Below are 25,655 nucleotides of genomic sequence, written 5' to 3' on the forward strand. Positions count from 1 at the left end.
AATGCTTGGTACAAACCATGCAATAAACGCAAAGGGTTATTTATTCATTTATTCACCTGAATAAATGAATAAATAAATAGCATGTGTTTGTGTTGAAGTGGATGAACGAGTGTATGTGAGTCAGAGTGTATGTTTCCCCTGTGTGTCAGTTTTTCCCCACTCCCCCCTCTTTCTTCTTCTTCTCATTTCTTCTCCAGCAGCACACACTGTGGTTTCTCTCTCCGTTGATTTTTTGGCAGCTCGTCCTGCCCGTTTCTGGCTCTAGCCCTCATTGTTTTCCATTCTGTGCGGCTGGATCTGCAGCCTCTCCCTGTGTTGCATAACAGAGGAGTGAGTGAGGCGCTCCTGACTTCTCTCCTGAGTCCCGATTCTCCACCCTTCTGTCAAACTTTACACTTGCACACTTTCTCGCATGTATTTAGCAATAGTGGAAACTCACTCCAGCCAATGTTTACGGCAATCATATGCTTTTAAATCCATGATGGGGAGTGTGCATGTGCACACTTATGGAAAAAAAGGGTGGAGAATTGTGACTAAGCCACTGCGGTTCCTGGTGAGCTCAGCTCCGCGACTCCCTGAATGGGCGGCCTCTTATGTAAGGGAAGGGGTTGGTTTTTGGATTTGTTTACATGTTCCCCTCAAATGAGAGAAGAGTCTGAAGTCAGAGGACAACTTGGTGAAGTGCTGCTGCACTTTTCAATTTTCAGTACAGAACCTGAAAGATCATTCTGAAATCTTGAACATGTTTTTCTGAATTCCTCAAAGCAGTCAGCGGGAATAGGTGCGCTGTGTGTACTGGGGCTGTGATCGCTCTCATGTAGGCTATTCAGATGAAGCTTCAGTTGGATTTTGTTCCCAGGTTTTACCCTACAGTACTACAATGATAGCATCACGGGAACACAAGTGGACGGGATGTTTGACCTTCTGAGACCTGTGAGTCACATTCAAATAAGACTGGAGCCCTGTTATTGGTGAGTGACTATCTGAGCGGAAATAGCCCTACCCTGACTAAGGAAGTGACTGCGTCCTGAGTGTGTATGTTGTGTGTACCGTGTAAAGTATAGTCAGTGTGTGCCTTGATGTGTGCGTGTGCTTGTGTGCCTGGGTGCGTTTTTAGGTCATGTAGGATTGTGTGCACTGCAGTGCACGTGAGAAAGACTCAAGAGAATGGATTTTGTCCGGCCTCACCTCTCACCTCTCATAAGTGACCGGTCAGCAGAATTCCCAAGCTGTGTGTGCACAGTGTGGATCCGACTCTGCGTGCCTTGGTCTTCAGTGAGAGTCAGAGGTGTTTTTGCATAGCCGATCAAACAAGGAGAACAGGGCTGGGGCCCTACTGCCCTCTCAGATCACCATCATTTCCATGGCTGTGGACCTCTGGCAGCCATACTGCCGTGCTAAGGCTGCACCATCTACAATAGAAACTATGAACTATTAAAATAAAACCCAGCATACAATAGGGGGATGTGGTCCAGAGGCTTTTAGTCGTTTTCAGCTGCTTTACAGCACATTACCAAGTCTACTGTAAAAGTCTACGGCATTCCTCTACGGCTAAATGGGTATTTACCAGTGACCTTCTGAACAAATAGTATTAAACTTTAAGCCAATAAATCCACTTAGTTCTACAAATGGGCCTTTTTCCTGTTTTCTGTTGGTTGCACTGGAAAGAACACTTTTTTTGTTCTCTCATTGTTCTCTCATTTGGCATCCGAACAGCAGATCAATACTGTTAATGCATTCCTTTAAGACTTCACTGACCAACAACACTGTCGTTGCTCCACAGAGAAAATAAATACTGAATCACCTCAAAGCCCAAAGTACTTAGGGAGAGTAGGTGTGTGTGTGTCTGTCTGTTTGTGTGTGCGTTCTTCTGTGTGTATTCGTGTGTGAGGGAATGCATCGGGTTTGCCTGTGGAATCCCTATGTTTACATGGACTTAGCCTTAACCACCACATCCTGCTCATTAGTGTGTGTGTGGTGGTAAACAGCGGTACACAGCGCCACACAGCTCGGACCCAGGTGCTAAGCTATTGCTGGAGCAAACCCAGCATGCCTCACTCTGACTCTGACCAGAGATGAGTGGGCCAAATATGAAATTATGAAAACGTGTGCTGAATATAGCCCTTCACCACCATATTGTAACTGAAAGACTATCATGGTCATGCAATTATGGATGTTGAAAACCTGAATAAAATGTATAAATGAATAGTATAAAATAACTTTCAAAATTTGTTCCACTGACGCTTTTAATTGCCCCCTCACTGTCAGATGATTCTAGGAGTGGTGGTTGGAGTCAGGCGCAGAGAGCAGAGGTAAAGTATACAGTCTTTATTTTCTCCGGCAACAAACTGGTCACGCCAAAACAGAAGGGCGCGTAATAATAATGACCAACCCAACACAGGGCAAAACGGTCCGAAGAGAGAAAATAAGACGTCAGCCAGCACAAAACACCAAAACACAAAAACATCCAAAATACAACTAGCGAAGCAACTACATTCACAGGCCCACCATCCTGAGTGGACAACAAACAATCCCGCACAAAAATCCCAACTGAAAACACACATTAAATAAGTCCCCACTAATGACATACACAAAACAGGTGCGGAACAGACAGACAAACTAAACGAAACTGAAACAACGATCGGTGGCAGCTAATAGGCCGGCGACGACGACCGGCGAGCGCCGCCCGACCGAGGAGGGGCGCCACTTTCGTTGGATCCTGTGACAGTACCCCTCCCCTGCCGCGCGCCGACGCCGGCCTCGGGGACGGCCCGGAGGGCGAGGCGCCGGCCGATCCGGTCGGCGACGGTGGAAGTCCAACAGCATAGGGGGGTCCAGAACGTCCGCCGCCGGAACCCAGCACCTCTCCTCCGGACCGTACCCCTCCCAGTCCACGAGGTACTGCAGGCCCCCTACCCGACGTCGGGAGTCCAGGATGGCTCGGACTGTGTACGCCGGGCTCCCCCCGATGTCCAGGGGGGGCGGGGGGGCCTCCAGCACCTCACTGTCCTGCAGCGGACCAGCTACCACCGGCCTGAGGAGAGACACATGAAACGAGGGGTTAATACGGTAATACGAAGGAAGTTGCAACCTGTAACACACCTCGTTTATCCTCCTCAGGACTTTGAACGGCCCCACAAACCGCGGACCCAGCTTCCGGCAGGGCAGGCGGAGAGGCAGGTTCCGGGTCGAGAGCCAGACTCTATCCCCCGGGTTAAACACGGGGGCGTCACTGCGGTGGCGGTCAGCGCTCTCCTTGTGTCGTTCGCTCGCCCTCCTTAAACATTCCTGGACCGCGTTCCAGGTCTCCTGAGAGCGCTTGACCCATGCTTCCACCGCAGGAGCCTCCGTCTGGCTCTGTTGCCATGGCACCAGGACCGGCTGATACCCCAGCACCACCTGGAAGGGTGACAGATTAGTGGAGGAGTGGCGCTGAGAGTTCTGGGCCATCTCGGCCCATGGCACAAACTGCGCCCACTCCCCTGGCCGGTCCTGGCAATATGACCGCAGGAACCTGCCCACATCCTGGTTGATGCGCTCTACCTGCCCATTACTCTCGGGGTGGAATCCCGAGGTCAGGCTGACCGAGACCCCCAGCCTCTCCATAAACGATTTCCATACCCTGGACGTAAACTGGGGACCTCGATCAGATACGATGTCCTCGGGCACCCCATAGTGCCGGAAGACGTGAGTGAACAGGGCCTCCGCGGTCTGCAGGGCCGTAGGAAGACCGGGCAAAGGGAGCAGACGGCAGGACTTTGAGAACCTGTCCACAACGACCAGGATCGCCGTGTTCCCCTGAGACGGCGGGAGATCCGTAAGGAAATCCACCGAGAGGTGAGTCCATGGCCGCTGTGGAACAGGGAGGGGCTGTAATTTCCCTCGAGGTAGGTGCCTAGGAGCCTTACACTGAGCGCATACTGAACAGGACGAGACATAACGCCGGACATCCTCAGCCAAGGTGGGCCACCAGTACCTCCCCTTCAGGCCCCGCACTGTCCGTTCCACCCCAGGATGACCCGAGGAGGGTAGAGTATGGGACCATCGGATCAGGCGATCGCGAACATCAAGCGGAACGTATTTCAGGCCCACGGGACACTGCGACGGAGTAGGTTCTGACCGAACCGCCCGCTCGATGTCCGCATCCACCTCCCATACCACCGGTGCCACCAGACAGGAGGCGGGAAGTATGGGAGTAGGATCGATGGTCCGCTCCTCGGTGTCGTAGAGACGCGACAGTGCGTCAGCCTTCCGGTTCCGGGAACCTGGAATGTACGAGAGAGTGAAGTTAAACCTCGTGAAAAACATGGCCCACCTCGCCTGACGGGGATTAAGCCTCCTCGCTGCCCGAATATACTCCAGGTTACGGTGGTCGGTCCAGATGAGAAAAGGGTGACGTGCCCCCTCAAGCCAATGTCTCCACACCGTCAAAGCCCTGACCACGGCTAACAGCTCCCGGTCCCCCACATCATAATTGCGCTCCGCCGGGCTCAGCTTCTTAGAAAAGAACGCGCATGGGCGGAGCTTCGGAGGAACGCCCGAACGCTGCGACAGCACAGCTCCTACCCCAGCCTCGGACGCGTCCACCTCCACCATGAATGGCAAAGAGGGGTCCGGATGCGCTAGGACAGGTGCATTGGTAAACAGAACCTTCAGACGATGAAAGGCTCTGTCCGCCTCTGCTGACCATCGTAGCCGCACCGGCCCCCCCTTCATCAGTGAGGTAATGGGAGCTGCTACCTGGCCAAAACCCCGGATAAACCTCCGATAATAATTAGCGAACCCCAAGAACCGCTGCACCTCCTTCACAGTGGCTGGGGTTGGCCAATTACGCACAGCCGTTACGCGGTCACACTCCACCTCCACCCCCGAGGTGGAAATGCGATATCCTAGAAATGAGACGGCTCTTTTGAAGAACTCACATTTCTCAGCCTTGACGTATAGGTTATGCTCCAGCAGCCGCCCAAGCACTTTACGCACCAGGGACACATGCTCGGCGCGTGTGGCGGAGCAGATCAGGATGTCATCGATGTACACCACCACACCCTGCCCGAGCATGTCCCTAAGGACTTCGTCTACAAAGGATTGGAAGACGGCGGGAGCATTCTTTAACCCATACGGCATGACGAGGTACTCATAATGGCCAGATGTGGTACTAAATGCGGTTTTCCACTCGTCTCCCTCTCGGATACGCACCAAGTTATACGCACTCCTGAGATCCAATTTCGTGAAGAAGCGCGCCCCGTGAAATGACTCCACTGCCGTAGCAATGAGAGGTAGCGGGTAACTGAAACCCACTGTGATAGCATTTAGACCTCTATAGTCAATGCACGGGCGCAGACCTCCCTCCTTTTTCTTCACGAAAAAGAAGCTCGAGGAGACGGGGGATTTAGAGGGCCGAATGTATCCCTGTCTCAAGGACTCAGTGACGTATGTATCCATAGCCACTGTTTCCTCCTGAGACAGAGGATACACGTGACTCCTAGGAAGAACCGCGTCAGCCTGGAGGTTTATCGCACAATCTCCCTGTCGATGGGGGGGTAATTGAGTCGCCTTCGTCTTACTGAAGGCGATAGCCAAATCGGCATACTCTGAGGGAATGTGCACGGTGGAGACTTGGTCTGGACTCTCCACCGTAGTCGCACCGATGGAAACTCCTATGCACCTACCTGAGCACTCCCTCGACCACCCCGTAAGAGCCCTCTGTCTCCACGAAATCTGGGGGTTGTGAGTGGCTAGCCAGGGGATTCCCAGTACCACCGGAAACGCTGGGGAGTCAATGATGAACAGGCTGAGACGCTCCACATGACCCCCCCACGTCTGCATAACCAGTGGCACTGTGACCTCCCCTACTTGGCCTGACCCTAGCGGTCGACTATCTAGGGCGTGCACGGGGAAGGGGTGGTCCAGCTGAACCAGGGGGATCCCTAACCTCTTCGCTAACCCATGGTCCATAAAACTCCCAGCTGCACCTGAATCGACTAGCGCCTTATACTGGAAGTGAGGGGAAAAATTAGGGAAACAAACGGAGGTGTACAAGTGATCGACAGGGGGCTCTGGGTGTGGCTGGTGCGGACTCACCTGGGGGGCCGAAGCGGTGCTCTGCCTGCCCTCCGAACTCCCGGAGGGACCTCTCCAGCACCGGTCCACAGTGTGTCCTCTGTGTCCACATCGGGTGCAAGAGAGACCCCTCCCTCCGGTCCTCCTCGGTGCAGCCCCCCCTATCTCCATGGGCTGTGGAGCGGGAGGACTGGTAGGCGGAACGAACAGGCCCCGACTGGAACGTCCCCGGGCAGCTAGCAGGTTGTCCAATCTGATGGACAAATCCACCAGTTGGTCCAGAGTGGAGGTGTTGTCCCTACATGCCAGCTCCCGGCGGACGTCCTCGCGAAGGCTACACCTATAGTGGTCTATCAGGGCCCGCTCGTTCCACCCCGATCCAGCGGCGAGAGTCCGGAATTCCAATGCGAAATCCTGAGCGGTCCTCGTCTCCTGCCTCAAATGGAATAGTAGCTCACCCGCCGCCCTGCCCTCCGGGGGATGATCGAAAACCGCCCGGAAGCGGCGGGTGAACTCCGGGTAGTCACCCCGGGCCGAGTCTGGACCTTCCCAGACCGCATTGGCCCATTCCAGGGCTCGACCCGTGAGACACGAGACGAGGACGCTCACCCTCTCTTCGTCGGAGGGAGGGGGGCGGACGGTCGCCAGGTACAGTTCCAGTTGGAGCAAGAACCCCTTGCACCCAGCGGCCGTTCCATCGAACTCCCTGGGCGGTGAAATCCGGATCCCGCCGGCACCCGCTTCTGTGGGTGTGGATATGTGCGTAGGGTGAGGGACCGGAGCTGGTCTGGCTGGGGAGGCACCTCTCTCCCAGCTCTCCAACCGGGCCAACACCTGATCCATGGCCGAGCCTAGGCGGTGGAGGAGGCCGGCATGTTGGGAGACCTGCTCAGCCATGGATGGCGCTTCTGCTCCTGCTGACTCCATAGGTTTTGGTGCGGGATTCTGTCAGATGATTCTAGGAGTGGTGGTTGGAGTCAGGCGCAGAGAGCAGAGGTAAAGTATACAGTCTTTATTTTCTCCGGCAACAAACTGGTCACGCCAAAACAGAAGGGCGCGTAATAATAATGACCAACCCAACACAGGGCAAAACGGTCCGAAGAGAGAAAATAAGACGTCAGCCAGCACAAAACACCAAAACACAAAAACATCCAAAATACAACTAGCGAAGCAACTACATTCACAGGCCCACCATCCTGAGTGGACAACAAACAATCCCGCACAAAAATCCCAACTGAAAACACACATTAAATAAGTCCCCACTAATGACATACACAAAACAGGTGCGGAACAGACAGACAAACTAAACGAAACTGAAACAACGATCGGTGGCAGCTAATAGGCCGGCGACGACGACCGGCGAGCGCCGCCCGACCGAGGAGGGGCGCCACTTTCGTTGGATCCTGTGACACTCACAAAGCTATCTGAGCAAAAAAATAAGAATAAAAAACTAAATTGGGGGGGGGGGGGATTTTCATTTTCTTTTACATATAAGAATGTAAAATCACTAGGAACTCAGCTCAAATGTATTTTTATTTAGGAAATCTATTCCGAAGTATTCCCACTCATAAATAGAGAGACATATGTGATCGTGTACCAATGTAATCAAGGTTTGAAATGATTATGTTTTTATGCTTCTTGCGTCAATTTGCCGAGTACAAATGATTTTCTAGTTATGTTCCGGCCCCCTGACCATCCGCTCACGGAAAAAATGGTCCCGCGGCTGAATCTAGTTGGGGACCCCTATCCTATGGGATTGGGTACAGCTAAAGAACCCTTTTAGGTTTTAATCTGGATACCAACTTTCTTTCTAAGAGTATAGAAAGGCACAACCTGAGGGTGCTGCTGGCGTTTAAGTGCTTCCTAGCAGGTTTTTGTTCCAAATGCGATTAGCACATTCACAAAACTGCCTCAATCGCCAGCGACAGACAGTCCATTCAACCTGTTCATTTAAATGACATGGGCATCTTTTGAAAGTATAGTTGCCAACATATGTCTCCTCCTTTCAAAGACACTGACAAGCCATCGTCATCACTGTCACCAGCAACACTGTGGCACATCTCTCTCTCTCAGCGAGACTGGCATTGTGTACACAGTGTCCAATGTCCGAGGGTTGCCTTTTACCTCACTAAGCTCACCAGTGGTTTCTATTGAGCTCCTTGGATAGATATTGAATCTAGGGCACTAACTACAAGATCCTCCTTCTGACCTACAAAGCCCTTCACCACCTCGCCCCCGCTTACCTTTCCCGACCTTCCCCTTCCAACCCACACGCTCACTCCGTTCCGTCACAGCAGGCCACCTTGTCGTTCCCAGATGCAAGTTCCCGGAGCTTCGGCGACAGGGCCTTCGCCAGGGTTGCTCCTAGGCTCTGGAACTCTCACCCTCCAGCCATCCGTGACTCTGAGCCCTTCACCATCTTTCAGTCTCTCCTAAAGCCCCACCTCTTCACCTTGCCCCCCCCCCCACACACACACACACACACACTCTCTCTCCCACACACACTCACTCTCACACACACAACACCTGTTCGCTCACTCATGTTTCTGTTTCGACCTGCTGTTAGTCTGGCCTAGTTTAGATTTCTGCTTTTTGTTTCGTTTTTACAATTGTAAAGCGAATTTGGGTCTTTGAAAAGTACCATGTAGTATTATTCAAATTTTATTGATGGATGTTTTGAAGGGCAAAGGGGCTTGATGCTGGCATCTGGACTAGAGGCTGAACAGAAGAGCCCGCGCCAGGCAGCCGTCTCTGCTTTGTGTGGCCCTCTCTGGCCCCCTCTCTCTCACTTTCTTTCTCTCTCTTCTGGGACAATGGAGCTGGAAGAAAAGAGTGTGTGCTCAGTGGAGAGAGAGAGAGAGAGAAAGAGCCCTGCCCCCACGAGCACAACTACCATCCATCTCACCCCTCTCACAATGAAGGGTATGAAGATTTAGTTATTTACTTCTAGATGGCTTTTAGGATCATTTCTCACTGTATTTCTCACCAGTCTGAAATGATCAGCGCCAAAATGTAACATCAAGGCAAAACCTACGTTCTACACACAATCTACTAACAGTATAGGACACGCAGATGCAATATAAAGAGGTGTGCGCACAAAGGGTTGGAGACTGTGTCATCGATCGGTGTACCAACTAACCTAACCCAAATCTGGGTCAAATTGCGCCAGAGAAAGTCACCACATAGAACTGGCCAAACACCTATGTGCCCTGGTTAAAATGAGTGCACTAAATAGGGAATAGGGTGATACTGTCACGTTTACTCCCGCTCCCCCTCCATCGTTACGCGCACCTGCGCCTCATGCCACTCACCTGGACTCCATCACCTTCCTGATTATCTTCCCTATATCTGTCACTCCCCTTGGTTCTTTCCCCAGGCGTCATTGTTTCTGTTTCACGTCTGTACGCTATTCGTGTTCCATGTTCGTTTTATTTATTAAATGATTCACTCCCTGTACTTGCTTCTCGACTCCCAGCGCACACGTTACAGCAGCCTGTGTCCTCAACTCACTCCCCAGTATATTTGCTAACAACAGAATGCTCAGCTGCAGTGATGGATCAATGGGGTCCAACTCTAATTGACAGCTAACTTAGTTAGAAATTGACAGATTGAGGCAGAGGGTGGAAATGGGCTGGAGGTGGCTAAAGAGTTTGTTTAATTTCATTTAATACCAGGCCAAATATAGTCTGGTTAGCAGACAATGGGTCAACATTGTTTGGCGAACAGAGAATGAATACGTGAATAAGAGAAGCAGTGCATACTAGTGAACCATGGGCTTTATTTTAACAAACCTAACGCAATGGTAAATCTATGCTCTGGCGGTAGCGCTATATGTCCAACCAGAATTATGAGAACAATAACTGGCAGCGGCGCAAAAGGGTTGAGTTTTGATGAATAAACAAGTTGTAGGTGTGATGAGGGCTTGGCCACTCACTGGCCAATCAACACGTTCACTTAATACCGCATGCGTTTTTCTCAAGTTCTGTAGGTTATTGCCGGTTTTTGTGTTGTCGTCAACTCCAATTCTTCTGGCGGGCACAGAATATTCTCCTCCTAGTCCATTGTTGATTATACTACAATACAGTTTGTTAAATATCATAGGCATAGCAACAGAAAAAAAAATTGTAATTGGCATCAATAAGCCTAGTCTACATGTCTTTACACATCGCACTTCTCGTAAAATAAAAATACTAGGCTCCTGTAAATTGTATTGTATGTGTGAGGCAGGTTCTCAGTAAGCAAGATATATACTAGGGCTACATTTGATACTGCATTATAGGACTGAAAATTGTAAATAAGTTTGGAGGAGCGCGTCTTTGGTAACTGGATGAGAGGCACTCTTTGTGGATTGGGATGGATACTTGACCAAGCAAAATTAAGTATGCAAATAGGCAAATGAGTGTATGTTTTAGGATGTGCAATATATTTTCAATTCAAGGCACTCAGACGAAATAAAACATTTAAACACTTTTTATGGATAGACTACTTTGCAAGGCCATGATAAAAATACACAATGCATTGCTGTTGAACCAGCCTTCGCTATAGTAGCCTAGGCCTAGGGTAGCCTATGGAGGGCTTGGTTTCTAATCATATGAAATGGAAAACAAGGAAACAGTTTTTTTTAAACCAGCAACAATATTTCTAAATAGGGTAGCGTCAGAAGTGCAATATCATAAATTACTTATCTTGTCCCATGGCACTGGTTGCACACAGGCCTATTCTTTCCGCATAACATTCGTACATCTATACAAAATACTAGACTCCTGTCAATTGTATCGGTGCCCATGTGCGAGGCATATTTAAAAAAAAAAAAAAAAAAAAAAAAATGTTATCCACTGTTGATATGGCATTACAGGAGGAGGGAATCAATTGGAGCTGGAAGTGTGTCTTTGGTAATCAGACGAGGTGCGTTCTTTGAAAATGGGGATGGATAGCCTACTTCAACAAGTGAAATGCAGTTATGTGAATTGTGAATAATAAAAAAGGGTAAAAACCTGAAATACTTCAAAGCACTCTCAGTAGACCATTTAAAACCTGTTTATTCATAGGCTACCTGGCTAATGACCAGGCTAAAAAGACAATGCAATGCTGCTAAACCAGCCTTGATTAAGGAGAGGGTAGGTTATGCTTGGGGGGAAACCAATAATTTTTTATGTTTCGAAATATGAGATTCACCGGCACAAAAGGCACATCTCTTGTTCCATGGGCACATCGTCATAGCTGGATAGGCTGCGCTTCCGCTCTCAAAATCCCATTAGCGCTACATGAAATTGTCAATTTTTGTCAACATCTCAAATATTGCCACCCCACCTTCCTCAGCGCAAGCGAGCTGATGTTAGACAGGTAAATTGCCGAACCTGGCGTTAGGGCTGGAGAATGCCAGTGCACTAGTTTTTACATGACTAAATTGCAAACTAGCGTGCGTTTGACACCACATCTGGCCTGAGCAGTCAAATTCAGATGTGTGGACAAATCAAGACAGACCAGAGCACACTAGACCAACAGTTTTATCAAGACAGACCAGAGCACACTAGACCAACACAGTTTTATCAAGACAGACCAGAGCACACTAGACCAACACAGTTTTATCAAGACAGACCAGAGCACGCTAGACCAACACAGTTTTATCAAGACAGACCAGGGCACACTAGACCAACACAGTTTTATCAAGACAGACCAGAGCACACTAGACCAACACGGCTGGTTTCCTGTGGCTGTGCAATAGGATACGATGGAGTTATATCTGCTTGCCCACACACTGCTGCCAGATATGACTTCATTTCAGTGAGAACCATGCACTGCAGCAACACTAAATATGCGTCCAAATGGCCCCCTATTCCCTAAGGGCCCTGGTCAAAAGTAGTGCACTGCATAGGGAATAGGGTGCCATTTGGGATGGAACCTAAAAGTGTTTGTAAAACTGTTGTTGGCTGTTTCATTAGTATGATATTTGATACTTATCTTAGAGAGCTCTGTTGATACACAAGCTGTCTGCCCACCCTGACAGCTAGGCAATTGTTTGGAAATGAATAAATGTACTGAGAGATGGACTTTAACCACCCCTACCTTGTCACAACACAACTGATTAGCTCAAACACATTAACCTGTTGGGGCTAGGGGGCAGTATTTTCACGGCCGGATAAAAAACATACCCGATTTAAACTGGTTACTACTCTTTCCCAGAAATGAGAATATGCATATAATAAGTAGATTTGGATAGAAAACACTCTAAAGTTTCTAAAACTGTTTGAATGGTGTCTGTGAGTATAACAGAACTCATACGGCAGTCCAAAACCTGAGAAGATTCCATGCAGGAAGTGCCCTGTCTGACAATTTGTTATCCTTCTGTTGCATCTCTATCGAAAATACAGCATCTGTGCTGTTACGTGACACTTTATAAGGCTTCCATTGGCTCTCTAAAGCGTTACCCTTCGGATAGTGACCTGAACGCACGAACAAAACGGAGGTATTTGGATATAACTATGGATTATTTGGAACCAAAACAACATTTGTTGTTGAAGTAGAAGTCCTGGGAGTGCATTCTGATGAACAGCAACAAAGGTAATCCAATTTTTCTAATAGTAATTCTGAGTTTAGGTTGCCCCAAACTTGGTGGGTGTCAAATTAGCTAGCCTGTGATGGCCGAGCTATGTACTCAGAATATTGCAAAATGTGCTTTCGCCGAAAAGCTATTTTAAAATCTGACATAGCGTTTGCATAAAGGAGTTCTGTATCTATAATTCTTAAAATAATGTATGTATTTTGTCAACGTTTATCATGAGTAATTTAGTAAATTCACCAGAAGTTTTCGGTGGGTATGCTAGTTCTGAACATCACATGCTAATGTAAAAAGCTGTTTTTTGACATAAATATGAACTTGATTAAACAAAACATGCATGTATTGTATAACATAATGTCCTAGGAGTGTCATCTGATGAAGATCATCAAAGGTTAGTGCTGCATTTAGCTGTGGTTTTGGTTTTTGTGACATACGCTTCCTTTGAAAATGGCTGTGTGATTATTTTTGGCAGGGTACTCTCCTGACATAATCTAATGTTTTGCTTTCGCTGTAAAGCCTTTTTGAAATCGGACAACGTGGTTAGATTAACGAGAGTCTTGTCTTTAAAATGGTGTAAAATAGTCATATGTTTGAGAAATTGAAGTTCTAGCATTTTTGAGGTATTTGTATTCCGCGCCACGCGATTCCACTGGCTGTTGACTAGGGTGGGACGCAAACGTCCCACTGGCCCAGAGAGGTTAAGGAAAGAAACTCCACTAATTAACTTTTAACAAGGCACACCTTTTAATTGAAATGCATTCCAGGTGACTACCTCATGAAGCTGGTTGAGAGAATTTCAAGAGTGTGCAAAGCTGTCATCAAGGCAAAGGGTGGCTATTTGAAGAATACATTTTGATTTGTTTAACACTTTGTTGGGTTAATACATGATTCTATATGTGTTATTTTAGAGTTTTGATGTTTTCACTATTATTCTACAATAGAGAGAGAGAGACTGATACTGAGACTTCCGGTGTATTGGTTTGTTGGTATGTTCTTGCGTTCCACTTGCCACCATAGCATAGTGTCAGTCCTGAGGGAGGTAGGAGGTGTCTCTGTTTCCTTCTTTTTATGATCTAGCTGTTCTTCCTGTTTCCTTTTATCCGGCTGCTGAAGGAGAAATGATGCACTGGATTTTGGCTCCATCCATAGTAGGCTACACATGCTGCTGCTGACACAGTGTGGGGATTTGAATCTACCTCTTTTTCTTTAAATAAAACATCTACAATCATGCCTCCTACAGTTTTGATCTGTTTGAAAAAACTTTATAAGGTCAATTTATTTGATCAGGGTGGATTTTGCTGTAAAACTGACCGTCTACAATGAACAATTCCATTGTACGATGACTCATATGTACTGTAGTCATAAACTTGAGCAGTTGTGTTATTACAATATTAGATCATAGCAGTAGATTTTCAGTTGGGAATTCTTGGCCGCAGCAGATGTGCTCTAACGACATTCATGTGACAAACATAAAGTGGATGAAGAGAAGGGCCTGTACCTTTTTTTTAACGGCCTGTTTTAGAACACTGTCAGGATGCTCTCTCTCTCTCTCTCTCTCTCTCTGTGTGCCAGCCCTTTATCTCCTTATGGAAAGTTGTGTGAAGTATGTGGGGCCTGGCTGATACAGTGGTTGCTTCCCAAATGGCACCCTATTCCCTATATAGTGCACTACTTTTGACCAAGGCCCATACCCATATAGTGCACTACTTTTGACCAGAGCCCTGGTGAAATGTAGTGCACTATATAGGGAATAGGGTGCCATTTGGGACATAGTCGGTGTTTAGCAGGCCCGTGTAAGCAGAGCAACAGGAAAGGGGTCAGGAGGAGGAAGAGAAAGGCAGAGAGGCTGCTGGGACAAGAGAGCGAGCAAGATAGTAAAGGGGGATTCAGAGTGAACTTGTTTCGTAGTACTGTATTTGGTGAACAAAAGGAAAGGCAATGAAGTTCTTCACTGAAATAGAAATTAATGGTTGGAACGGTTGGTTTTGAACTGCTCTGATGTCATGGAATAAATAGGATGTGACTGTGTGTGTGGCATTCCACGCACCCCCCCCCCCCCCCCAAAAAAAAACTTCAAACAAGAGCATTCAGCCATCCACAGGAGCACGTTCTCATTTTCAGCCCTGATGCCTTCCACTGCAGTATGGCAGGCCTGGAGTTCTGCACGGGGGGCTCATTGTGCTTGAAGAATGCCAGGGTCGAGAGTGACAGGGCTTCCCCAGCGAGGGAGCAGATGGCCTATCGGAGAGACACAACAAAAGTGTCAACCACCGCCTCTACCTTTTAGCCATTCACGGCCTACTTGTCTGCAGCGCAAGTCGACAACCGTGTCACGAAGCGCCCCGTTCCACGGTTCCGCCCAGCCCACTACACAGGCCCATAGTCTAGCGCCCCGGGTGAAAGGGTGCGTCTTCTTTTTACACACACAGCGAGTGTCAAATACAACCTGTCACGCTGCTGGCCGTTCTTCTGTCCTCCTCAACATTCTAGCTTAATGACTGGAGGCAACCGGTTGCTCTTTTCTCTGCCGTCTGACTGGGTGTTTCGGCATCCAAGGTTTCCCCATCGGTGCTTCCTGTTGGGTTTAAATGAAGGGGTCAAGGGTCGTTAATGTTTTTCGGGTAAGCAGTGTGATGTATTCTCACCCTGCTTTGTGTAGCCAGGGCTCTGTCCTCCTCTCCTCTACTCCTCCTCACCTCTACCTTTCCACTCCTTTCCTCCCTCTTCAGTATGAATGAGCCCAGGACAGGATAGGCGTAGTGCTGCTTTAGTTTACTGCTGGAACACAGTGAACCTTGGGCCACTGTAACCTCTGACCCCTCTCTGTCTCTCAGGAAAAAAATAAGTCTGGGCAAGATGTAAACAGTCTCTGAGGCTTTATCTGTTTCAGGAAACACTGGGGTTGATGTCATTTTTCATCAGTGTCATATTGTATTTCAAAATGTCCGTAATTGTTTTACCTTAAGGATATGTTCTCTTTCATTCATTTTGGCTTGAACTTGATCTGACGCGAGATTTCTAACTTGTGTTCTTTTTTTGAAAGTTTTTAAATCTGACTCAGAACTCAGAGACATTGCTTTGTGGTGACTCTCCAAATAGCCTTGTCGGATGACTTCAACTCAACAGTCTTTTAGAGTGGAGGATTTATTTTTTTTAAAAGAAGAGAAAATTGCTCAGAATTCCTGAGAACCAAAATAAACATGTGACAGAATTAAGTCTGCTTTTAAAAAGGTCCCTTCAGCAGCTCAGTAGCAGTATGTCATGGAAGGAGGCTGAGTGGAGTGGGGGGGATGGCCAAGCCAAGGAAGAAGGGGTGTTTAGATTTGGGGTGGGGCTCTAACCACAGTAGGCTCACACACAAGGCAGACTGTGTGTGTGGAGCTGACCAAAGCCCCTCCCTCCTCTCTTTCCCTACAGATGAGTCGGGGAGAGAGAGAGAGAGAGAGAGAGAGAGCAGCTGTGTGAGTGTGTGAGAGAGAGAGGTGCTCAGTCCTGAAGAGATCACACAACGACATAGAGCCTAGCTAGCGCTGCTGAGACGTAACCGATAGGAGTATGCAGAGTAGTATCTAAGTTTGTCCTGAGGACAGACACCACAACTGGTAAGAAAACTTTACAGCTGGTGTGCATACAATCGTTTTTGATGTGCGTTCATTTAACCTTATGTGATTTCATTTAGTTTTATTTAACATTGTCTTTATGTGATTTTATTTTGTTTAACCTGATGTGAGTTCATTTCCTATCATTTTTTTTACCAGGGAAGTCAGTTAACAACAAATTCCTTATTCATTACAATGAAATACATCCTGTCTTGATTATCTCTCATTCTGATGTTTTGTCTTCTGCCCAGCAGATCAGAATGGGAAACACTGACAGCCAGTACAGCAGTTTTAACGTCCCTGGGAAATCCAAATCCTGCTCTCTAAAGTTCTACTCCACTAAAGAGGAGGCCCTGTCCCCCCATAGCTGGTGGAGGGGCAGCGAGGGGAGCGGCCAGGGATACAGAACCAGAGGCAAGGGAGGGAGGGTCTGCCTGCCCCAGCACAAGATCACTCACAACCAGCCTTATGGCTCTTCGAAACACTATGAGCACCACATCACTAAGGAGGGCAGGGGACTGGGGGGGCCCCCGGGAGCCAAGCTGAAGCCCATCTCTCCACAGAGGTGTGGCAGAGGGGACAGTTCCCAAGTGACCAGGAAAAACATCGGTCATACCGGTTACAGTTACCTGGAGAGTAGTGGGGAGAGTGTTAACAGTCTCAGGGCTAATGGACAGCGTACCCCCGAGAGGACTTCTCCGTGTGAACACAGGGGTCCCATAGAGAGCCGCAGCAGCCCCAAGGTGCTTCTCCATAAGGACGGCAGCATGCGTGTTGAGTTCACCAACGCCATGCGAATGTCGCTGGAGCCCCAGGATCTGTCAGGCCACAGCCAGCCTGTGGTAGCCGCCCCAGAGCCCTCTCTGACTAGGACCAGCAAGGGCAGCTCCCTGAGCTCCGATGGTTCCTGGTACGACTCTCCCTGGGGGAACCCCGCGGAGCTCAACGACAATGTGTTCACCTGTAGTCAGACCGTAGCGGAGGACAACAGCAGCGGCTACACCACCTACTCCTCCACTCGCACCGAGGAGACGGGCTGCGGCTTCAACACCTTCTCGTCCGCCCACACTGAGGACATCTCTCCGGGCCTCCTCTTCCAGACTGCGGATGGTAACGGTCAATATACAAGCCGAGGGTTTAACAGCAACGGGTATAACACTTGCTCTTCGGGCCGCACTGAGGACAGTGGCATCGGGGACTCCATGATCCTTCTCCCGGAGAAGAGTCCGTTTAGCCTCATGTCCCCTCCTGTGTCCCTGTCTGACCTCTACTCTAACCCCAGCGTGGCGGCTGTGTTCCCCACTGCTCAGTTCCAGGACCTCCCCCAGCAACGGGGGTCGCTTACTTCATTACTGACCCTGGACGCGGTCATCCAGGAGGAGAGCTCGGGGTCGTACGACCAGCGCTACTCCTCTCACAGTCGCACGCTGCCTTGCAGGAGGGTTACTGCCACGGTGGCCACCGAGCCCTCCGCCATCGTGGTCGGTAACAGCAGGAAGGACAACCTGAAGAGCCGCATCAGGCGCCTCGGCGACTGGACTGGAAGTCTGAGCAGGAAGAAAAGAAGACTACAGGTGAGGAAAGAGGGGAAGAAAGAGGGGATGGGAGGAGGGAAGGGTACAAAGTGAAGGAGGAAATGTAGTGTAGACTCTTTATCATATGACGTGTCCCCAGTTGTCGAAGAGATGCGATAAGACTGCTCGCTGAGTCTGTGTGGTGGTAATCTCATTGTTTAGGTTGTTTTGGTCAACGTGATTGGCTGATGGCCGTTGGCTCTTAAATCCAGTCTGACGATGCAGATCATTGCCGTGCCATATGAATGTCTCTCTGTCACAAGTCATCCTATGGCTCCTAAATACCCTCAGACTTATATCTGACAGACTGGATCCTTGGAGATACTTTTGTAGCTTGTTCTTCAATAAACAAAATCAAGCCATTGCGATAAACACTACTATGAAAGGAAAAAACACCACAAAATAAATTATTCTAACAATAGTTACCCGCTGGAACATTTTCAGAACCTTATATAATTTTGACAGATATTATGTAAGACTATAGGCCAGTCTCCCTAAGACTTTGTGTAGAATTATATAATATTTACATGGGAAAGATTTCAAAGATCGATGATGTCGGTTCAGAAAGGAAACCTTTCCTTTTGCCGCTGGAGAACATTACATTGCTATTTCATTACTTCCTAAAAGTTCAAACATGGTTACATTTCATTTCAATTGTGGTAACGTTCTCCAACTGGTTTGACGTTGGGATTTTCGAAAATAGTTCAGAGAACGTTAAGAAAAAACATTCTTCTATGGGATTTTCAGTTATATCGAGTACAGCCTTAACTGAATGGACAACAAAGACAGAATGCAATTTGGCATTTTTATTAAATAGATTGGGGTAGGCCTCGTCTCCGGGAAATGCTCCTCGGAACCAGATGTGAATGACAGGTAACCCTTTGCTGGGGTAGCTGGCATTGACTAATTCCACGGATAGGAAACAGAAGATCACGGTTTGAATCTCACTGACGCCGTGCCACATTTAAAAATATAAATGTGTTTGCATGATTAATACCTAAGCAAATTCATTTCCATGTGCACTGTGTTTAGAGTTCAAAACAGTTAACCTAAGCTAGAAGTGTTATTAAAAGTCTTATTGAAACATGTTCTCAGCATGTTATTTAATTACCTTCAAATAACCTAGAATTTCCGTTCTCGGAACGTTAATAAAACCTCCCAGGAAAATGTTCAGGGAACCATAGTAATACGTTCCCGAGACCTCCCTGCAACCCAGAACAGGCAAAATGTTCACTTCCTTTCTTAGAACTTTCAGTTTTACCGGTCAGGAAACGTATTGTTTTCACTCCCAGAACCAATGGGAAACCAAAAACGTACGTTCCCACAACTTCCAAGGAACCAAATGTGCTATCTGGGTAGGCTCCTGCCCCTATGAGCAATTCCAGCTAGCACAAGCCAAGGCCAAGTCGCAAGAATGTTTGCTCTAGATTGGTCTGTATAATATCCATGTCTTCTGTTACTCGTACCAGCAACATTCCAGGGTATGGTTGTATTATATCATGTTAGAGTATCTCACAATACATCTCATATTATGTCCTAATACAAACAGAAAATCATGGCATCCTGTCCAGGAAATGGTAAATCGAGAAATCCTTGAGAATATGGCTCTTCTGTGCCCCTGAAATTGCCATATTGTTAGATGATCATTCAACTTTACGGGTCTTTTTAAGGTCTAGCAAGCTATTTATTCATTTTTTTCCTCTCCAACCATCCTGCTCTGTCTCTCTCTCCCTAGGAGCCTTACGGTAGTGAGACCAGTGAGGGCTTTAGCAGTGGAGTGGACCCTGGGTTAGGTAACTCTAGCTCCCAGTTAACTGGTCCACTGTGGAATCCCCTCCACACCCAGACCTACACCCACACCCAGGGCCAACAGTGCCACAGTGACGCTCTGCGCCAGAACATCTACGAGAACTTCATGCAGGAGCTGGAGACAGGACGCTACAGTGGGCCGGAGCGGACTGAGCCCTCGGAGGAGGGAGAGGAGGAGGAGATGGGAGGAGGGGGGGGAATAGGAGAGGGAGAGCAGGGGGAGAGCAGTGGCAGTGGCTCCCTGGGTTCCCTGGAGCAGCTGGACCTGCTGTTTGAGAAGGAGCAGGGGGTGGTGCGCAGGGCAGGCTGGCTCTACTTCAAACCCATCCTCACCCTGCACAAGGACAGGAAGCTGGAGCTGGTGGCCCGTAGGAAGTGGAGGCAATACTGGGTCACACTTAAAGGTAGGGCTCCCTCCTCCTTCTACCTGCACTCGCTCGAAATAACCTGCCAATAGGGTTCACGTCCGAAATGGCACCCTATTCCCTATATAGTGCACTTGTTTTGACCAGAACCCTATAAAGGGAATCGGGTGCCATTTGGGATGCACCTTGGGAAAGAAGTCTTCTGACCATAATGGGACAACCTGGTTAAATAAAAGTTAACATGCTACTACTCTCCATTCGGAGAGTTTTCAGACCCCTTGACTTCCACATTTTGTTACGTTACAGATTTACGTTACAGATTTAAAAACGGGTTTTTAGACAGTTTTGCAAATTTCGTACAAATAAAAAAACGGAAAGATCACATTTGCATAAGTATTCAGAGCCTTTACTCAGTACTTTGTTGATGCACTTTTGGCAGCGATTACAGCCTCGAGTCTTCTTTGGTATGACGCTACAAACTTGGCACACCTGTATTTGGGGAGTTTCTCCCATTCTTTTCTGCAGATCCTCTCAAGCTCTGTCAGGTTGGATGGGGAGCGTCGCTGCACAGCTATTTTCAGGTCTCTCCAGAGATGTTCGATCAGGTTGAGCCACTCTAGGACATTCAGAGACTTGTCCCGAAGCCAGTCCTGTGTTGTATTGGCTGTATGCTTAGGGTCGTTGTCCTGTTGGAAGGTGAACCTTCGCCCCAGTCTGAGGTCCTGAGTGCTCTGGAGCAGGTTTTCATCAAGGATCTCTCTCTCTACTTTGCTCCGTTCATCTTTCCCTCGATCCTGACTACTCTCCTAGTCCCTGCCGCTGAAAAACATCCCCACAGCATGATGCTGCCACCACCATGCTTCACCATATGTAAATATAGTGTTTTTTCTTCCTGCTTTTTATTTGTAAAAGTAGTTTAACATGAAGATTGGTACAGTTTTTATTTTTTGCTTATTGGGTTGAAATGAAATGATATCAGATTACTTTAGAAAAAATTGCCGTTGACTGATCAGATCAAATGATGACATAAAGAGCCGTTGTGTTGAACACTGTGCGATGTTTAACAGTGAGTATGGCAGAATGGTGAACTTACTAAATGACTGAGAGTTTGACTGTGTAATATTAGGTTGCTTCTTGTGTAAATATTTTCCGCCTGGATTTTAATTCCTCCAGATGTGACGCTTGGAATTCAGGCCGAAGAGTTCAATCTTGGTTTAATCAGACCAGAGAATCTTGTTTATCATGGTCTGAGAGTCCTTTAGATGCCTTTTTGCAAACTCCAAGTGGGCTGTCATGTGCCTTTTACTGAGGAGTGACTTCCACCTGGCCACTCTACCATAAAGGCCTGATTGGTAGAGTACTGCAAAAAGGGTTGTCCTTCTGGAAGGTTCTTCCATCTCCACAGAGGAACTCTGGAGCTCTGTCAGAGGGACCATCGGGTTCTTGGTCACCTCCCTGACCAAGGCCCTTCTCCCCCGATTGCTCAGTTTGGCTGGGCGGCCAGGTCTAGGAAAAGTCTTGGTGGTTCCAAAAAACTTCTATCATTTAAGACTGATGGAGGCCACAATTTTCTTGGGGACCTTCAATGCTGCAGATATTGTTTGGTACCCTGCCTCGATGCAATCCTGTCTGAGCTTTACGGACAATTCCTTCGACCCAATGACTTGGTTTTTGCTCTGACATGCACTGTCAACTGTGGGACCTTATATAGACAGGTGTGTGCCTTTCCAAATCATGTCCAATCAATTGAGTTTACCGCAGGTGGACTCCAATAAAGTTGTAGAAACATCTCAAGTATGATCAATGGAAACAAGATGCACCCAAGCTCAATTTTGAGTCTCATAGCAAAGGGTCTGAATACTTATTTACATAAGGTATTTTTGTTGTATATTTTTTATACATGTCCTGAAATTTCTAAATACCTGTTTTTGCTTTGGCATTATGGTGTATTGTGTTTAGATTGATGAGAATGGTTTTTCTTCCCTTCATTTTAGAATAATGCTGTAACGTAAAAAAAAACTGGGGAAAAAACAAGGGGTCTGAATACTTTCCGAATGCACTGTATGTTCTGTAGGTATTCACCTTACAAGTCTATTGTTGACATTGAATCATTGTCTCATAATATGGTTCTAGAGCTGTGTCTTAGCTAAAACCTCCTCTCCTCCCTGGTGCATACAGGGTGTACCCTCTTGTTCTATGAGACCTATGGGAAGAGCAGCTGTCCCGAGCAGGAGCTGTCCCCGCGCTACGCCCTGCTGGCCGAGGACAGCATTGTCCAGGCCGTCCCCGAACACCCCAAGAAGGAGAACGTCTTCTGTCTGAGCAACGCCTACGGAGACGTCTATCTGTTCCAGGTACGTTCTACCCTAGGCACACACACCAGGATTCTCAAGCTCGGAAGTACCTGTATATGCCTGTGGAATAGGTCAAGGTTAGTTCTACACAGACTGCTGTGCAATCAACGGAGGCACTTGTCATGGAGGTCCCCATTCACTATTGTTGTTTGAGATCTGCAGTACGTCGTCATTTTTGATGCAGTCTTTACATATCGGACACTGCAATACTGTAAGCTTGTCTCTTGTTTTGTTTTGTAGGTTGATCTCTTTTTCTTTGAGCACAGTGTGAATGAGTAAGAGGGAACATTTTAGGGTTTTCTGCAGTATGCCCTGCTCCTGCCTCATGGACCCCTTGTGATGGAGTAGTGTTTTTTCAACTCAGTCTGTTGCATTCTTTTTTCGAAGGGTTATATATTTGAACAACTCCATATGCTATGGGACAACCACAAGTATGGACTGGGCTGAACGTCTGCTTTTTAGGATGGAATGTGCTGCTGTTCTGGTTGGTCATGACTATATTGGCGTTGGTTATGTCCTGTCTGGATGCATTGTCAGCTTTAGAGCTCCGCTGTTATATGTTCTACAAAGGGGTCAAATGGTAGGGTTGGGAAAAGCATCCCTACTGGCTGGTCTGAGTAGACTAGTCGTGTATATGTGCGTCCTAAATGGCATACTATTCCCTATATAGTGCCCTATGGGCCCTGGTCAAAAGTTGTGTACTGTGTAGAGAATAGGGTGCCATTTGGCATGCATCCTGTGTGTCTGTTTGGCAGTAGGGTTGTTGTCCTCTTTTTCCACATTTTGAGAGGGAACGTGTTGTCTCTCTTTAATGTTCTTCGCACTCAGTTTTACAATCGTTGAAAACACCTTCTTCCCAGGGAGTAACGTTCATTTGATTCATTCACCAAGTGTTTACTAGACACACAAATCACACTGCAGGGCTGTATCTACCCAACGCACCATGGCAACGAGGGGGAAACTGAGGGGAGTGAAACTTTGTAGCGTAGTCACGAACATGTAAACGGGCTTTTGTCTGGCACTTAAGGATCCCTGGCGTCTGGGAAGAGAGAAAGAAAGACGGGAAATGAGAGCCATGTTCTCCTGCCCTTCCCCTGGCCTGCCACAGTGTCACCTGGCCCCATGTCCCCCCGCCCAACCGTGGCACTGTGTCATCTAGCCCTGTTCCTCCCCGCAGGCTGCCAATCAAACAGATCTGGAGAACTGGGTGACTGCCATCCACTCTGCCAGCGCCTCTCTGCTGGCTAAGAGACAGGGGAAGGAGGACACGGTGAGGTTACTGAGGAGCCAGACCCGCGCCCTGCTGCAGAAGATAGACATGGACAGCAAGATGAAGAAGATGGCTGAGCTGCAGCTGTCTGTCATCAGTGACCAAAGGAACAGGAAGGCCATCGAGAGCCAGGTGAGGCACTGAGATGGTCTAGTGGCTGTGTGTGTGTGTGTGTGTGTGTGTGTGTGTGTGTGTGTGTGTGTGTGTGTGTGTGTGTGTGTGTGTGTGAGAGTGTGTGTGTGAGAGTGAGTGAGTGAGTGAGTGAGTGAGTGAGTGAGTGAGTGAGTGAGTGAGTGAGTGAGTGAGTGAGTGAGTGAGTGAGTGATTTTGTTTAACTATCCTTGTGGGTACCAAAAGTCCTCAAGGATAGTAAAACGAGGAGAATTCACACAAATATATTTTAGGCTTAGGGGTTAGGTTTAGTGTTACAATTAGGGCTTGCGTAAGAATTAAGGTTATGGTTAGGTTAAAGGGTTAAGGTTAGGGTTAGATTTAGGGTTAGGGAAAATAGGATGGAATTTGGATGGAAATCAATTATTTGGTCACCACAAGGATAACAAAAGTGTGGTGTGTGGGTGTGTGTGTGTGTGTGTGTGTGTGTGTGTGTGTGTGTGTGTGTGTGTGTGTGTGTGTGTGTGTGTGTGTGTACTTGCGTGTGAGTCTTAAGAAGGGCCAGACTACCTCATTTGGGGCCCCCCCAAAATGTACATTTTTTTAATACATTTCTTTAGAAAAAATGTGCAGTTTTATAATGCTTTTCTACACGTTTTGTCATGAGGCTATGAGGAAAATGTTGCAGTTTTAAAGCTAATTTCATGCTATTCTACACTTTTTGCCATGGGTCAGAGAGAAAAATGTGCTGTTTTATAGATATTGTTCACATTTTGCCATGAGACTGAGAGAAAGTTGTGCAGTTATAAAGCTAATTTCCTACAATTCTACACATTTTGCTATCATATGGGGGTTCACAACTCCCTGACTACCATGGGGCCCACAACTCTCCCTCGAAAAATTGGTTGGGGGCCCCCTAGAGGTCGGCGGCCTCGTGCACGTGCCCTTCGTGCCAGTTCGGTAAAATGGCCGTGGTCTTAAGATCAAGGGCCACCTTTAGACTGAGCCATTCAAACAAGCAGTTAGTCAAATTGGCCTATTAGGTCATTAGTGTCTCAGCTCCAATGCAAACCAGACCATTCTATTCCTGTAGAACCATACATAATTTAACACCTGCATGACATCTCCTTGTTTCTGTCCATAAGTCTGCGAGTTACGACCTCCATGTAATGGCAAAAATCATTACGATATAACAACGTTCCTTGTGGTTGTGGAACATATTGACATGAGCTTATATGTGTTGGCAGCATCATTTGTTGAAACTGGAGTTTTAAGCTTTCCGACCCAAGTAGCCTGCCACCATGACATTTGTATTCCAGATGTTCTCAGTCTAATAGACTAGTGCCATCAACACATTCTATCCACTCCTCATAGAAGTCTGTTGTAATGGGAAACCCAGATGAGGGGGACATTTTATAGCGTAACAAACCAAATGCTGATGTGTTTACAGACAGCAGTGGTTCCCGGAGCAGCATTAGGGGTAGTTAGGTGTCCTTTCTTCTTAATGGCAGGAGAGGGGGTGGGTCATCATGCCCAGTTTGTGGGGTAATCAGATGAGAGGGGGGGGGGGGGGGGTCAAACCCCCAGAGCCTCTACTGAGCTCTACAGCAGCTGGTCCCATCTCATCTCCAGGCCCACCGGCCACTTTGATGTCTGACGGTCGGTCTCTCTGAAAGTGATACTAGCTCTCTCTGCCATTTGAAGTGAACCTCTTAAACCTCCTCTCTAGATTAAATCCTAATCTCACAAACAATGACACTGTTATAACACGTTCACCCTCTGTGAAGGAGAGAGAGAACGGGGGATTGAGAGAAGAGAGGGGAAATGGGAGAGAGATAAGGGTGATGAGATGTGATTATGTCGCTCCAATTAGACATGTGGCTCGTTCTGTAGTTAGAGACGCCCTTCTGAATGAGAGGGTGGAGAGGCCATTCTGTCACCATGTCACCCTCAC

The 25,655-nt window shown here is 47.8% G+C and overlaps 1 protein-coding gene across 2 annotated transcripts in view; it reads left to right on the forward strand.

The window, feature by feature from the left end:
- The first annotated feature begins 612 nt into the window (after window positions 1-612).
- LOC115194857 (T-lymphoma invasion and metastasis-inducing protein 2) overlaps window positions 613-25,655 on the forward strand; it is a 43,243-nt gene continuing 18,200 nt past the window's right edge. Inside the window, exons 1-6 of one of the 2 annotated variants that reach the window (XM_029754788.1) lie at window positions 613-971; window positions 16,037-16,221; window positions 16,473-17,792; window positions 19,528-20,005; window positions 22,145-22,320; window positions 23,498-23,722. In XM_029754788.1, the coding sequence (XP_029610648.1) occupies window positions 16,479-17,792; window positions 19,528-20,005; window positions 22,145-22,320; window positions 23,498-23,722 (2,193 nt within the window). In that variant the 5' untranslated portion in view covers window positions 613-971; window positions 16,037-16,221; window positions 16,473-16,478. The remainder of the gene's footprint in view (window positions 972-16,036; window positions 16,222-16,472; window positions 17,793-19,527; window positions 20,006-22,144; window positions 22,321-23,497; window positions 23,723-25,655) is intronic. The other variant, XM_029754796.1, reaches the window with a different exon arrangement.

Source organism: Salmo trutta, chromosome 1 (assembly GCF_901001165.1).
Source record: "Salmo trutta chromosome 1, fSalTru1.1, whole genome shotgun sequence".
NCBI lineage: Eukaryota > Metazoa > Chordata > Actinopteri > Salmoniformes > Salmonidae > Salmo > Salmo trutta.